Source organism: Piliocolobus tephrosceles, chromosome 10, assembly GCF_002776525.5.
Source record: "Piliocolobus tephrosceles isolate RC106 chromosome 10, ASM277652v3, whole genome shotgun sequence".
NCBI classification, from domain to species: Eukaryota; Metazoa; Chordata; class Mammalia; order Primates; family Cercopithecidae; genus Piliocolobus; species Piliocolobus tephrosceles.
Genome location: NC_045443.1, coordinates 25288824 through 25302160, shown reverse-complemented (window position 1 = coordinate 25302160; position 13337 = coordinate 25288824). Strand labels below are relative to the sequence as shown.

Sequence of the window (13337 nt, the reverse complement as noted above, 5' to 3'; positions counted from 1 at the left end):
AAAAATGTCTCTGACAACTATGCTTGTTCCTCCATGAATGATAAAGTATGATTGGGATGGCTAGGTGAATATACATTCATTGTCTTATGAATTTTCCTCTCCATCCTGTGCCCTTTACACAATATGATGCCCTTCCTGATGAACATCCTTCTCACCAGAGTACAGACAGGATTAAGTGAATAACAGATTTGGAAGCAGACATGACACTGCTCATTACCTATGTGATTGTGAGCAAGTTTCTAAAACTTTCCCAAATCTAAAACAACATGAATTATAAGAGACACCATGATTTTGTATATCATTAAGAAAGAAAAGGCTGTCAATAAAACCATTAGGCACTACCAACTATAAATTGCATCATAATTTTAGAAATGTTAAAAAAAAAATTCAACCTTTCTGATTTGCTGTTTCCTCATCTGTCCGATCGGGACAATCACATATCCTCTCCAGGAATACTGTCATATGAGAGGTAAGAGATGCTAACTGCTTGTTGCACATTTGGTGCTCAATGAAGGACAACCACTTTTGAAACAGACAGATATGTATAAGTTGTAGTTAGAGAGTTGCTAACCAACTAGAATGGCAATTGTCAGACTGCAGTTTCTTAAGTGGTTTAAACCACCACCTCCAGTTGGGAAGGAAAGAGCAGATGTTAATTGTTAGCAAAACAGAGTATGGTCAACCAGGATTAAACCATGAAGAAATAGAGAATCTGAACAGGCACGTAACTAGTAAGAAGATTGAATCAGTAATCAAACATCACCCAAAAAGAAAATCCATGACTTAATGGCTTCACTAGGGAATTCTACCAAACATTTAAAGAATTAATGCCAGTCTTCATAAAACTCTTCCCAAAAATTGAAGAGGAATACTTCCCAGCTCATTCCATGAAGTCCACATTACCTTAATGCCAAAGCCAGAAAAAGACATTAAAGAAAAAAAACTACAGACCAGTATCTCTGATAAATATTAATGTAAACATTCTCAACAAAATACTAGTAGACTGAATTCAACAGCGCATAGAAAGGATTATACATAATGTACAAGTAGGATTTATTTCTATATTGTAAGGGTGATTTAACATATGAAAATCAATCAATATAATATACCACATTAACAAAAAGGAGGACAAAAGCCATATGGTCATTTCAACTGATGCAGAAAAAGCATGTGATAAGATTGAACACACTTTTCTGATTTAAAAACACAAAAACTATGAATACTAACAAAAAGGTGTGAAAAACCACACAGATTATTTTTACTATGTCGCTGAAGTGCTAATCAAGAAAACTAGAAATAGAAGAAAATTTCCTTAACCTAATAAAAGTTATATATGAAAACCCCACTACAATTATACTCAGTGGTGAAAGACTGAAAGCTTATTCCTTAAGGTCAGGAACAAGGTGAAGATGCCCACTGTCACCACTATTATTCAACATAGTACTGGAAGTTCTAGCCAGAACAATTAGGCAAGGAAAATAATGAAACGTTATCCAAATCAGAAAGGAAGAAGTAAAATTATTTCTGTTTGTAGATGATATGATCTCATACATAGTAAACACTAAAAATTCCACCAAAAAATCTGTTAGAAATAATACACAAATTCAACAGAATTGTAGGGTACACAATTAAGACAAAAAATTAGTTGTCTTTCTACACACTAACAATTTCCAAAAAGGAAATCAAGAAAACAATTCCCTTTACAATAGCATCAAAATGAATAAAATACTTAGGAATAAACCTAACAAAGGAGATAAAAGACTTGTACACTGAAAACCACAAAACATTGCTGAAAAAAATTAAAGAAGACATAAATAAATGGAAAGACATCCTGTGTTCAAGGGTTGGTAGACCTAATTTTGTTAAGATATCTATACTACCCAAAGTGATATATAGATTCAAGGGTGTCTCTATCAAAATCTCAATGTTTTGGTTTTTTTTTTTTTTTTTTTTTTTTTTGCAGAAATAGAAAAATTTATCCCAAAATTCATATGGAATCTAAAGGGACCCTAATAGCCAAAACACTTTTGAAAAAGAAAAAGGAGGAGGGCTCACGCTTCCTAATTTTAAAACATATTACAATGCTACAATAATTAAAACGGTGTGGTACTGGCATAAAAACAGACATACAGACCAATGGAATAGAATTAAAAGTCCAGAAATAAATGTATATGAAATGATCTTCAACCAGGGTGCCAAGAATGCACAATGAGGAAAGGATGGTCTCTTCAACAAAATATTGCTGAGAAAACTCGATATCCACATACAAAAGAATGAAGTTGGACCCTTACCTTACATCATATATAAAAACTAAAAATGGATTAAATACCTAAAATAAGACCCCAAACTAGAAAACTTCTGGAAGAAAACATAAGGGAAAAGCTTCAGGACATTGGTTTTGGCAATGATTTCTTGGATATAACACCGAGAGCACAGATAACAAAAGTGAAAATAGACGAATGGAACTACATCAGATTTAAAAGTCTTTATGCATCAAAGGATCCAGTCAATAGAAAAAGCAACCTATAGAATGGGAGAAAATATTTTCAAACCATACAACTGATAAGGGGTTAATAGCCACAATATATAAAGAACTTCTGCAACTCAACAATTAAAAATCCAAATAACTCAATTAAAAAATGGAAAGAGTGTGGCCTGAAGGCCCTGCCACATTGAGTGCAGCCTCCCGGGCATGCAGGTCCATGATATTCTAAGAACATTTTATGAAGAACACATTCTGTGAAAGATAAAGCTTGTCAAAACTGCAAGCCTACCAATGTGTTTGATTTTCCTATATAATTCTGCTGTCTGAAGAACTGGCAGGCTTGTTGAAAATAAGAAAGATGAAGAACATTGTGAAACCTTTGTTCTTCCTTTACACAGCTCATCTATGTATGCCAATGAAGAATTCTCCAAATATTGTAGATTATCTATCACTTCAACTCCCCCAGGGAAAGAAGCAAAAAGAAGCTCAAGCACTTCTGAAAATGAAGGAAGTGAAAATGAATCTGCAAAAATGAGTGCAAAAAAGCCAGGAAGAAAACTCAAACCCATTAGCAATGAGTCTGAAAGCACTGAAGAAAGTGATGTGAGAAGAAAAGTTAAATCAGTGGAGAAAACAAGGACCCAACAACACAAGGCTATTCCAACTGCAGCATCTTCAGACCTTTCAGAGAAACCAGCTGACTCAGTCACTGCCAAAAGATAGGACCCATTAGTGCCCAGCCATCTGTTGAAAAAGACACACTGACAACAGAAAGTCAAGCAAACACTCAGAAAAAAAGGGAATACATCTTATGGCAAAAGGAAAGTATCAAGAAGTGAAGCCATAGTCTCAGATATTTCCAACATTGTGCATATTTAGTGTCTAGAAGGAAAGAAAACCAACATAATGGAATTGAATATTGTTTTGCCTGCATTTGAGAAAACCCTCGTCCAGTATAAACATAGAATAGAATCTAAAATTTGTAAGAAAGCCATCAATAAATTTTATTTTAATAGTAAATAATAACTCAACAAAATGTTTAAAAAGTCCAGATATTGAAAAATCTGAACAAGAAGAATGCTAAGGTAATTTCAGATATCAAAAAGAAATGGCAGTGTTTGACTGATGTCCAGGATGAACTGCTTTGGTTACAGCCACCAAATGAAGCAACTACAAACAAAATATTATGAACATAAGGAGAGAACAGTCTTCCCTTAGGAATGCAGCTATTTCTTATTTAATTCAAAACAACTTCATCAGAAGTATTCAGATGTTCACGAGAAAGAACCAAACATAAAGGAAACATATGATTCAACCAGCCTTCCAGGTGTTATTTAAAGCAGGAACACTTTTGGGAGCTGAAAACCATCTGTAAAATATCAACCATCAATGAGAGAAGTTCCTCCACCAGGAATGAGAGACCAGTCTACTAAAATATGCCTATAGAAAGATTACTTTTATGCTACTATATTACCTTCTAAAACTGTATCTTTTTTTTTTTTTTTTTTTTTTTTTTTTTTTTGAGATAGAGTCTTGCTCTGTCGCCCAGGCTGGAGTGCAATGGCGCGATCTCGGCTCACTGCAACCTCCACCTCCTGAGTTCAAGCGATTCTCCTGTCTCGGCCTCTCAAGTAGCTGAGATTATAGGTGTGTGCCACCATGCCAAGTTAATTTTTTTTTCTTTTTTAAGACAGAGTTTCACTCTTATTGCCCAGGCTGAGTACAGTGGTGTGATCTCAGCTGACTGCAACCTCTGCCTCCCAGATTCAAGTGATTCTCCTGCCTCAGCCTCCCGAGTAGCTGGGACTACAGGTGCCCTCTACCATGACTGGCTAATTTTTGTATTTTTAGTAGAGACCGTGTTTCACCATGTTGGCCAGGCTGGTCTCAAACTCCTGACCTCAGATGATCTGCCCGCCTTGGCCTCCCAAAGTGTTGGGATTACAGGCATGAGCCACCGCGCCCAGGCCCAATTAATTTTTGTATTTTTATTAAGAGACAGGTTTTCACCATGTTGGCCAGGCTAGTGTCAAACTCCTGACCTCAGGTGATCTGCCCACCTCAGTCTCCCGAAGTGCTGGGATTATAGGAGTGAGCCACCGTGCCCAGCCCTGAAACTGTACTTTTATAAATAAATTTTTTTTCTGCAAAGAAAATAGAAAGGGACTTTAATAGATATTTTTCCAAAGATGATATACAAATGGCCAACAAGCACATAAAAAGATGCACAATATCATTATCCATTAGAGAAATATAAACCACACCACAATAAGATACCACCTCACACCCATTAGGGTGGCTATCATAAAATCAAACAGAAAATAACAAGTGTTGGTGAAGATTTGGAGAAACCGGAACCTTTGTGCACTTGTTGGTAACAATCTAAAATGATATAGCTGCTATGAAAAACAGTACAGCGGTTTCTAAAAAATTAAAAATAGAATTACTGTATGACCTAGCAAGCCCACTCCTGAGTCCAGATATACTCAAAAGAACTATAAGCAAGGTCTCCGAGGGTCTCCAAGAGATATTTACACACCTATGTTTCTAGCAGCACTATTCACAGTAGCCAAGAAGTGGACGCAACCCAAATGCCCATCAATGGATGAATAGATAAGCAAAAATTGATAGCTACAAGAGAATTTTATTGAGCCTTTAAAAAGAAGGAAATCCGCTCACATGCTATAATATGGATAAGCCTTGAAGACATTATACTAAGTGAAATAAGCCAGTTACAAAAGACAAGTAATGTATGAATCCACTTATGCAAGTCCCTAAAGTAGTCAAATTCATAGAGTCAGTAGGATAATGGTTGCCAGGGGATGGGGTAAGGAGGAAAAGGGAAATTAACAGGTACAGAGTTTCGAGATCTGTTTTGCAACAATGTAAATAAACTTACATTGAACTGTGCACTTGAAGATGTTCGAGATGATAAATTTTATGTTACATATTTTATCACAGTAAAAAATAACATGATTCTTTTCCATGGTTTCTGAATTTTAATGTCCTTCATCCAAAACTAAGCCTACTAATTTTCCAGCTCATCTCTACATGTATGGTAACTTCATTACATGGAAGGATAATAGTAGTTGTTACACTCCTATGCACCCCCATTCTTCTCTCAGTACCCTACAGCAGGCTTGCCCATCATCTGCAAGACTGAATCAGTTACCATTCTCTTTCCTCAGTTAATCACAAATGGAAATAAACTCAATTCTCTTCTTTGAAGCTTAAAATTGATATTATTTCCTATTGCTCAGTTTTCTGCATGATTCCTCTTCTGCCTGAAATTTGAAAATCCAGAGAAAAGGCAGATGACTCGTGCAACCTACTTTAAAAGGACATTTTTCATTTTATTGCTGATATTCTATTAGTGAAACTTTTATTTCAGCCTGGTCCTGCATTTTTACTTTCTATGATTCCCATTTGGGTCAGGCAGAGCTTGGTATCTGGTACCGGTTTGGGTCATACAAGTAAATTTCATATGTACTTACGAAAGTGTTATTAAAAATATGACCAGATGTTTTCTGTGGGTGTTTTTTGTTTTGTTTTTGAGACAGCGTCTCACTTTGTCACCCAAGCTGGTATGCAATGGTGTGATTATAGCTCCCTGCAATCTCCAACTCCTGGGCTCAAATGATCCTCCTGCCTCAGCCTCCCAAGTAGCTGGGACTACAGGCATGCACCACCACATCTGGCTAATTTTTTTTTTTTTTTTTTTTTTTTTTTTCTGTAGAGAAGGGTTCTCACTATGTTACCCAGGCTGATCTTGAACTCCTGGCCTCAAGTGATCCTCCTGCCTTGGCCTCCAAAAGTGCTGGGATTATAGGTGTGAGCCACTGTGCCTGGCTTAGACCAAATGTTTATATCCCAAATGTTCTGATTCTCACCTCTAATAGTTTTAAACAGTTAGTGATTTCTTTCTTCAAATTTTCTTCTGCCAAGTCACGGGACCTCTCTTCAAGCTTCACTCTCTTCTCCAAGGTAAACCAATCACACTTAAATCCCAAAGATAATCTGAGAAATTCTGCCTGTTGTCAAAATAATGTGAGGGTGAGGAGGAGGAGAGAAAACTGGATGTGGTGAGATGTTTCAGTTTAATACTGTTTTATACAGAGGCATTTCTTCCTGCCCCCAGCAACATAATGCTGACATGCCCAGGGTTCACCTGCACTGAGTCACAGCCAAGCCAGGCAGACACCGAGCATATGAGAGCTTGTGCCAAAGCATGAAGTGACTGTCGCAGGTGAGTCTGGAACACTTCTTTAAAAGGAAAAAAAAATTGCTTTAAACTCACCTCCACCTCCTTCTCATTAGCAGAAGTGCTGTAGGATAAGACAAGAAACATATTTGAACATAATCCAACAGAAAAATAAAACATGTTAACATGCTACATGAAGAAGCACTTACTTCTCACTTTGTCTAAAGTTAACCGATTTCACAGTGGTTACAGGAAGAGGGGAAACCACAGAGTCTATTAAAAGACAATAAAATATTATTTGGTTAAAAAGGCTTAACATGTAAAAGCACATTTGATCTAATGTTATATCTCCACTAAACAAAAGTATTTCATTTAAATATGTCTGAGATGATAGCCAGCTAATAATGTGTGCACTTAAATTATAATGTTATGCTAAGCTATTGGGATCACAATGACATTAAAATCATTGGTTTATACCTCAGCATGTGAATAGTCTTTCGGACTTAAAGATGTTTCAGAATCAAGCGACAGTCCAATTTGTTCTCTTTGCATTTGCATGTTTGTTATACTTGATCCCATGGCTAAAAGCCTAAACTTCCTACTGGTATCCTGGTTCTTCTTTGGATCGAGGCTTTATTAACAGTAGCAGGAACAGTAGTAGTAATAATAGTTGTAGTAATAATAATACTGGTAACAATAACAGTGACAATAAACATGGCATCAACCATGATCAACCATGGCTTTATTATGTTGCTAGTCCCAGAGCAAAGCATTTTACACATATGATTTTATGACAACTTTACCAAGAACTATGTATTGGTTATTAAGAGCATTGGATTTAAAGTCAAACAAACTTGGTTTAAATCTGAGCTTTGTTTGAATCTTACAGTTATGTGATTTTGAACAAGTCACAAACTCATTAAGCCATCTACAAGATAAGACTGATAATTTTTTTATCATATTAACTAACTTTTATGAGAACTTTGGGGCCAGACACTTTTCTAAGTGCTTCATACATATTCATTTATTCAATCCTCACAGCAAACCTTCTGTTGTAGATACTTTTATTGTTCACATTTTATAGGCTAGGCAACTGAATCACAATTTACCACCTCACATAGTATTTGGAGGACTAAATAAAACTATGCTCACGAAGTTAGCCTAGTTCTTAGCATAGAACGGATTCTCAGTTAAGTGTACTTTCCTTCTCTTCATTTTCCTCTTGCAAATGAGAAAATCGAGACTTGAGATTAAGTAACTTTCCAAGATCACATAGCTAGTCAGAGATTGATCCCATGTAGAGTCTCTATTTCTCCAAAGCCTGAACTCTATCCACTATTCCATCCTAATGGAGGTAGGCTAAGGGGGAAAGCATATTAGCACTTATTCTGTAAATAGTGGCTTTACTTTTAGATGGGATACGGAAAAAGAACTCAAAGTAGACCATAGAATTTGCTACCAATATTGACTTGGTTCTTAGTTCACAATAGAGCACCAGTTATTACAAATTTTCTGGGATCGAACAGTCAACACAATGCAAATGTAGCTTTTTGAAAATGATACAAATGGAATCAATCATTGGTCCTACTGACCTTATCCAGAGATGCAGAATTTGTGATATACCTTTATTCGGACAGATTTCACCCACAAAAGTATCAGTAGAGAACAAAAATTCGCATGGGGATTGAGAGAAACATTCCTTACCTCCTGAAGCGCGTTCTTTTTTATGTTCTTCTATTGTTTCTGGTTCCTCTTTGGCTTCCTAAAATCGTAAGATTTTACCGCTGTACATAAGTGGAAATACTTCATAACCAGTCATTTTCCTACTTCCTGTCCTCTCCTAAGCCTACTCTGACAAAAACACTCTATAACAGCAGTCCCCAACCTTTTTGGTACCAGGGACCAGTTTCCTGGAAGACGGTTTTTCCACGGGGGTGGGGTGAGGGGGAAATAGTTTCGGGAGGAAACTGTTCCACCTCAGCTCATCAGGCGTTATTCTCCTAAGGAACATGCAATCTAGATGACTTGCTTGCACAGTTCACAATAGGGTTCATGGGAATGTAATGCCACCGCTGATTTGACAGGAGGCGGAGGTCAGGTGGTCATGCTCCCTGGCCTACCGCTCACTTCCTGCTGTGCGGCGCAATTCCTAACAGCCTCGAATAGGTGCTGATCCCTGACTCAGGGACTGGGGACCCCTGCTCTACAGTTTTTAATGCTGTTAAGAAAGAAAGAAAATTGGCTGCAAGGGGGCTTCCAATCTAGTTGAAGCCAAAAGCACGTAAATACATGAAAATATGCAAACATGATGCGAATTACCACAATGCAAACTAGGATTAATTGCCAAATAAATGAGATAGATAAATAAGTGCTCTGAAAAGGAAGGAGATGGCGGGGCGCGGTGGCTCATGCCTGTAATCTCAGCACTTTGGGAGGCTGAGGCAGGTGGATCACCTGAGGTCAGGAGTTCAAGACCAGCCTGGCCAACATGGCAAAACCCCGTCTCTCCTAAAAATACAAAAATTAGCCAGTGGCGGTGGTCCGGGCCTATAATCCCAGCTACGCTGAAGGCTGAGACAGGAGAATCACTTGAACTGGGGAGGCAGAGGTTGCAGTGAAACGAGATCATGCCACTGCATTCCAACCTAGGCAGCAGTGCAAGGCTCTGTCTCAATAAAAATAAAAGGAAGGAAAGTGGCACCATGACAGCACGACTTTAGTAGCATGGAATTTCTGCAGACAAGGAACATGCTGAAGTTTGATGAAGAGGTAGGGCTGGATGGATGAAGAGGTAAGGTGTGGGTGATATGGGGCTAGCACATGAGGCTGTCTAGATAGTTTTTGGAGAAACTGTGACAAAGATGGCTGCTAAGACAGTGTTATGTTAGGCTTTTACTGCATACAGATATGTTTTAAGGTCACAAAAGGAGTTGTGTGTAGCTGCTGTTTCCAGTTCTTCCTCTCCCATTCATGACCAATTAACTGTTCTACCCCCTTACGCAACACTCCAACGAAAGTGTTCTCACCAGCTATCTGAACTCTCTATTGCCAAATCCAGTGGATAATTTTCAATCTTTATCTTACTTGACCTTACTATAGCATCTAAAATGATCGATACATCCCTTCTTCTTGAAGATTTTTTTTCTCTTGATTTCCCTCTTCTGATGCCCCAGCCTCACATCACTACAACAGCCACTTCCCAGTCTCCTCTGCCTTCTCCAGCAGATATTGTTAGCCATATCCTCACTGCTCCCTTCCTTCCTGCCACAGTCCTTGGGAAATCTCATCCACACACTTGGATTTTTGCTGATAACACACAAATGTATGTCAGCTTTCAAAAACTGCACAGGTGAGTTTATGAATATGGGTGTGTAGCCGTATATAAAATCTCCTTACCGACTATCAGTGTCTCAGTTCAGCCTGAAATTTGACTTGTCTCAAACTGATCTTATTTTACCCCACAAATTCTACTCTCCTTCCTCTTTCCCTACTGTCATGTTATTCTATTCATTCTGTAGGTTAAGCCATAAGTCTGAGTATCTACCTTTTCCCATACCCCTGACATGTCATCATCTTCTGTGAATTCTACCCCTAAATATTTCTCAACTTTATCTCCTTTTCTCCACCTTCACTAAATTCATACTACCTTCATCTCATCTGAATTATTGCCATAGTATCCTAACCAGTCCCACAACCTCCAATGGCAAATTGATCCATTATTTTAAAAAGTGTCTTTATGTCTATATTTTTTTGAGATGAGAAGGAATTTTCTTTTCTCAGAAGATTCTCCTATGAAAGACTAAAGGACTTGAATTTTCTTCTGTTCGTTTTTTACTAGGGGCAACCATGTTCAGCATATGTATTAGCCAACATTATCTCCTACCTATACAGCTGGCCCTCTGTATTTGTGGGTTTGCATCTATGGATCTAACTAAAAAAAATTCTAGTTAGGCCGACAATGGTTGTATCTGTACTGAACACACACAGATTTCCTGTCTTGTCATTTTAACTATTTACATAGCATTTATACTGTATTAGGTATCATAAGTAGTCTAGAGATTATTTAAAGTATACAAGAGGATGTGTTAGTGATACGGGAGGGGGCAGGGAAGTGCTGGATAGAGAAAGGCGGGGTGCCCGGTGAGGGCTCCACCCTCAGGCCTGTGCCCACAGACCTAAGTGAGAACAGGCACTCCTGTTTCTGTGTCTGAATGTTGTATTTTCCAAGACCACTCTGGCCTACCACACCCCTCATCCTGTGCCAACATAAACCTGAGACCTTAGCAGGCACACAATACAAGCAGCTGAAGTGAGCACACAACACTGGCAGACCAGCAGACTGGCAGACTGGCAACAGTGGAATGACACGGCAGAGAAAGAGGGAAGAGGGGGGTGTCTGGATGCCAAAGGGAGCTTAGCCTGGGGCAGTCTTAGAAGAGTATGGCCTCTGGGCAGCCTGACTCCAGGGGAATGCCACCTTCCCATTCCATACCACCTTCCCACTCCATCCCCCTTTCCAGCTCCCCATCCATCTCACTGAGATCCACCTTCCACCACTCAATAAAACCTTGCACTCATCCTTCCAGCTCATGTGTGATCCAATTCTTTTGGGACACTGAGCAACAGCTCAGGATACAGAAAGCTGTCACACTGGCGCTCTGCCCTTGTGATAAGGCCGAGGGTCCATTGAGCTACTTAACACAAGCTGTCTGTAGATGGCAAATCTGAAACAGCTTTGTAACACACACCCACTCAGACTCTGGGAATCACAGACATTCACCCCCAGATGCTGCCAGTGGGGCACAGCCCAAAAGCGCTTGCCCTGGCCTCTGCACCTGCTGGTCTGCATGCTCCCCCTAGGGGTTTGAACTATGGGGTGACCAAGCAGGTGAGCCACACCACTGCTGCATGTCCTGCAAGGGGAATCAGGGAACTCTCCTGTTTCATTAGGTTATATGCAAATACTATGCAATTTTTATATAAGAGACTTGAGCATTCTCTGATTTTGGTATCTGTGGGGTTCTTGGAATCAATCCCCTGTGAATAACAAAGGAAACAAACGACATCATGTCAGCATTCCAAATCACAAATCCAATCTTTTAACTATCTTCAGAATGAAATGCTGAAAATTTTCATCTACTTTTTTGCCCCAAGTCTGTGCCATGGCCTCCTCTTGAGTTAGCTTGCATGGGTCTCTGTTTCTTGCAACCAAATGCTTAACTAGAACAATGCTTGTATATTGAGGAGAAGGAAACAATAATACACATACACACACACACACACACACACACACACACACACACACACACCACTCCACACATACAACAGAGGGACCAAGACATAAGCAAGGCCCTTGAAGAATCATGAAATTAGATCCGTATCGCTTCTCGGCCTTTTGGCTAAGATCAAGTGAAATTAGATCCGTAGTTACTCTTTAATGATATTAATTCATAGAAGTAGAAATGAGTCTTCTCTGTTTTTTTCTTTTGTTGTTGTTGTTGTTGTTGTTGTTTCCTTTTCTGAGACAGGGTCTTGCTCTGTTGCTCAGGTTGGAGGGCAGTGGCATGCTTATGGCTCACTGCAGCCTCAACCTCCCAGGCCCAAGTGATCCATCTGCCTTGACCTCCCATATATCTGGGACAACAGTCAAGTACCACCATACCTGGCAGATTTGTTTTTATATTTTGTAGAAACAGGGTCTCCCTACGTTACCCAGGCTGGCCTTAAACTCTTAGCCTCAGGCAATCCTTCGCCTCGATCTCCCAAAGTGCTGGGATTACAGGCATGAGCCACCACTCTGGGCCTAATGAATTTTCTCTTTAAGGAAGGAATTTAACTCTTTTCTCTAATCATTTCCAGCTATCCTTATGTTTTCTAGAACTTTACCATGCAACTGTAAAACATTCAAGGCCACTCACGTGGCACTTCCTCCGTGACATGTTTTCTGGCCTGCCATCTCAAGCATTTTTTTCTTTCAAATCACTAAGCACACTCTAATTATTCAGTAATTATCTGTTTCTTCACCTGATTAGAACACATCATTAAGATAGATAACACCGTTTTATTCAACTTCATTTATTAATGTATTCATTTATTTAAGCAGTCCTCTAATGAGAAATATTTAGCTTGTTTCCAATTGACTTTTGATGAATAAATGAGTGAGCGAATGAATGAATGAATGATAAATTAAGGTGGAACTAGGAGGTCCCAGCTCTGACCCTGTTGTGTGACTTTAGACAAGTCACAAAAACACTTTGGCCTACTTTGCCTATAAATTATTAATTAAATTATACGAACTTCATAATATTTTGAAAGGATAGATAAGAAAATACTTCAAAGACTACTTTGCAAACTTAAAGGGGTAGATCTACCATTGTAAGATATCACTACCTTTGTTGTGAACATATGTATTTCCTTACCAGATTTAATATGGTTTTATCCTTACTCGCAGAGTCTTGGAATGTATTGTCATGAGCTGGATTCGTGCCTGTGAGAAACAGGAAACACACACAACAGTTAGGGGAGCAGGAGCAAGTAAAAGAGAAGGTAACAGTGAGGGTGGCAATATGGGCTGTCCAGTAACTGAGAAAGGTCTTAACATATGAGACAAATGATGAACTACAAAAGATGTATACATGCCCATTGACTCAG

The 13337-nt window shown here is 38.9% G+C and overlaps 2 protein-coding genes across 6 annotated transcripts in view; both read right to left on the bottom strand.

Annotated features, from left to right (window-relative positions):
* LRMP (lymphoid restricted membrane protein) overlaps nucleotides 1-13337 on the bottom strand; it is a 57204-nt gene that overhangs the window by 12414 nt on the left and 31453 nt on the right. For all 5 annotated transcript variants that reach the window (XM_031936287.1, XM_031936288.1, XM_031936289.1 and 2 more), the window contains 5 exons: nucleotides 13106-13173; nucleotides 8391-8448; nucleotides 6896-6959; nucleotides 6783-6810; nucleotides 6376-6516 (listed from right to left, as the gene is read on the bottom strand). In XM_031936287.1, coding sequence (XP_031792147.1) covers nucleotides 6376-6516; nucleotides 6783-6810; nucleotides 6896-6959; nucleotides 8391-8448; nucleotides 13106-13173 — 359 coding nt within the window. The remainder of the gene's footprint in view (nucleotides 1-6375; nucleotides 6517-6782; nucleotides 6811-6895; nucleotides 6960-8390; nucleotides 8449-13105; nucleotides 13174-13337) is intronic.
* Nucleotides 8422-13337, bottom strand: part of LOC111540624 (lymphoid-restricted membrane protein) — a 91760-nt gene continuing 86844 nt past the window's right edge. Inside the window, exons 26-27 of the mRNA XM_023209061.1 lie at nucleotides 13106-13173; nucleotides 8422-8448 (exon numbers count right to left, since the gene is read on the bottom strand). The gene's annotated coding sequence lies outside the window, so the exon portion shown is untranslated. The remainder of the gene's footprint in view (nucleotides 8449-13105; nucleotides 13174-13337) is intronic.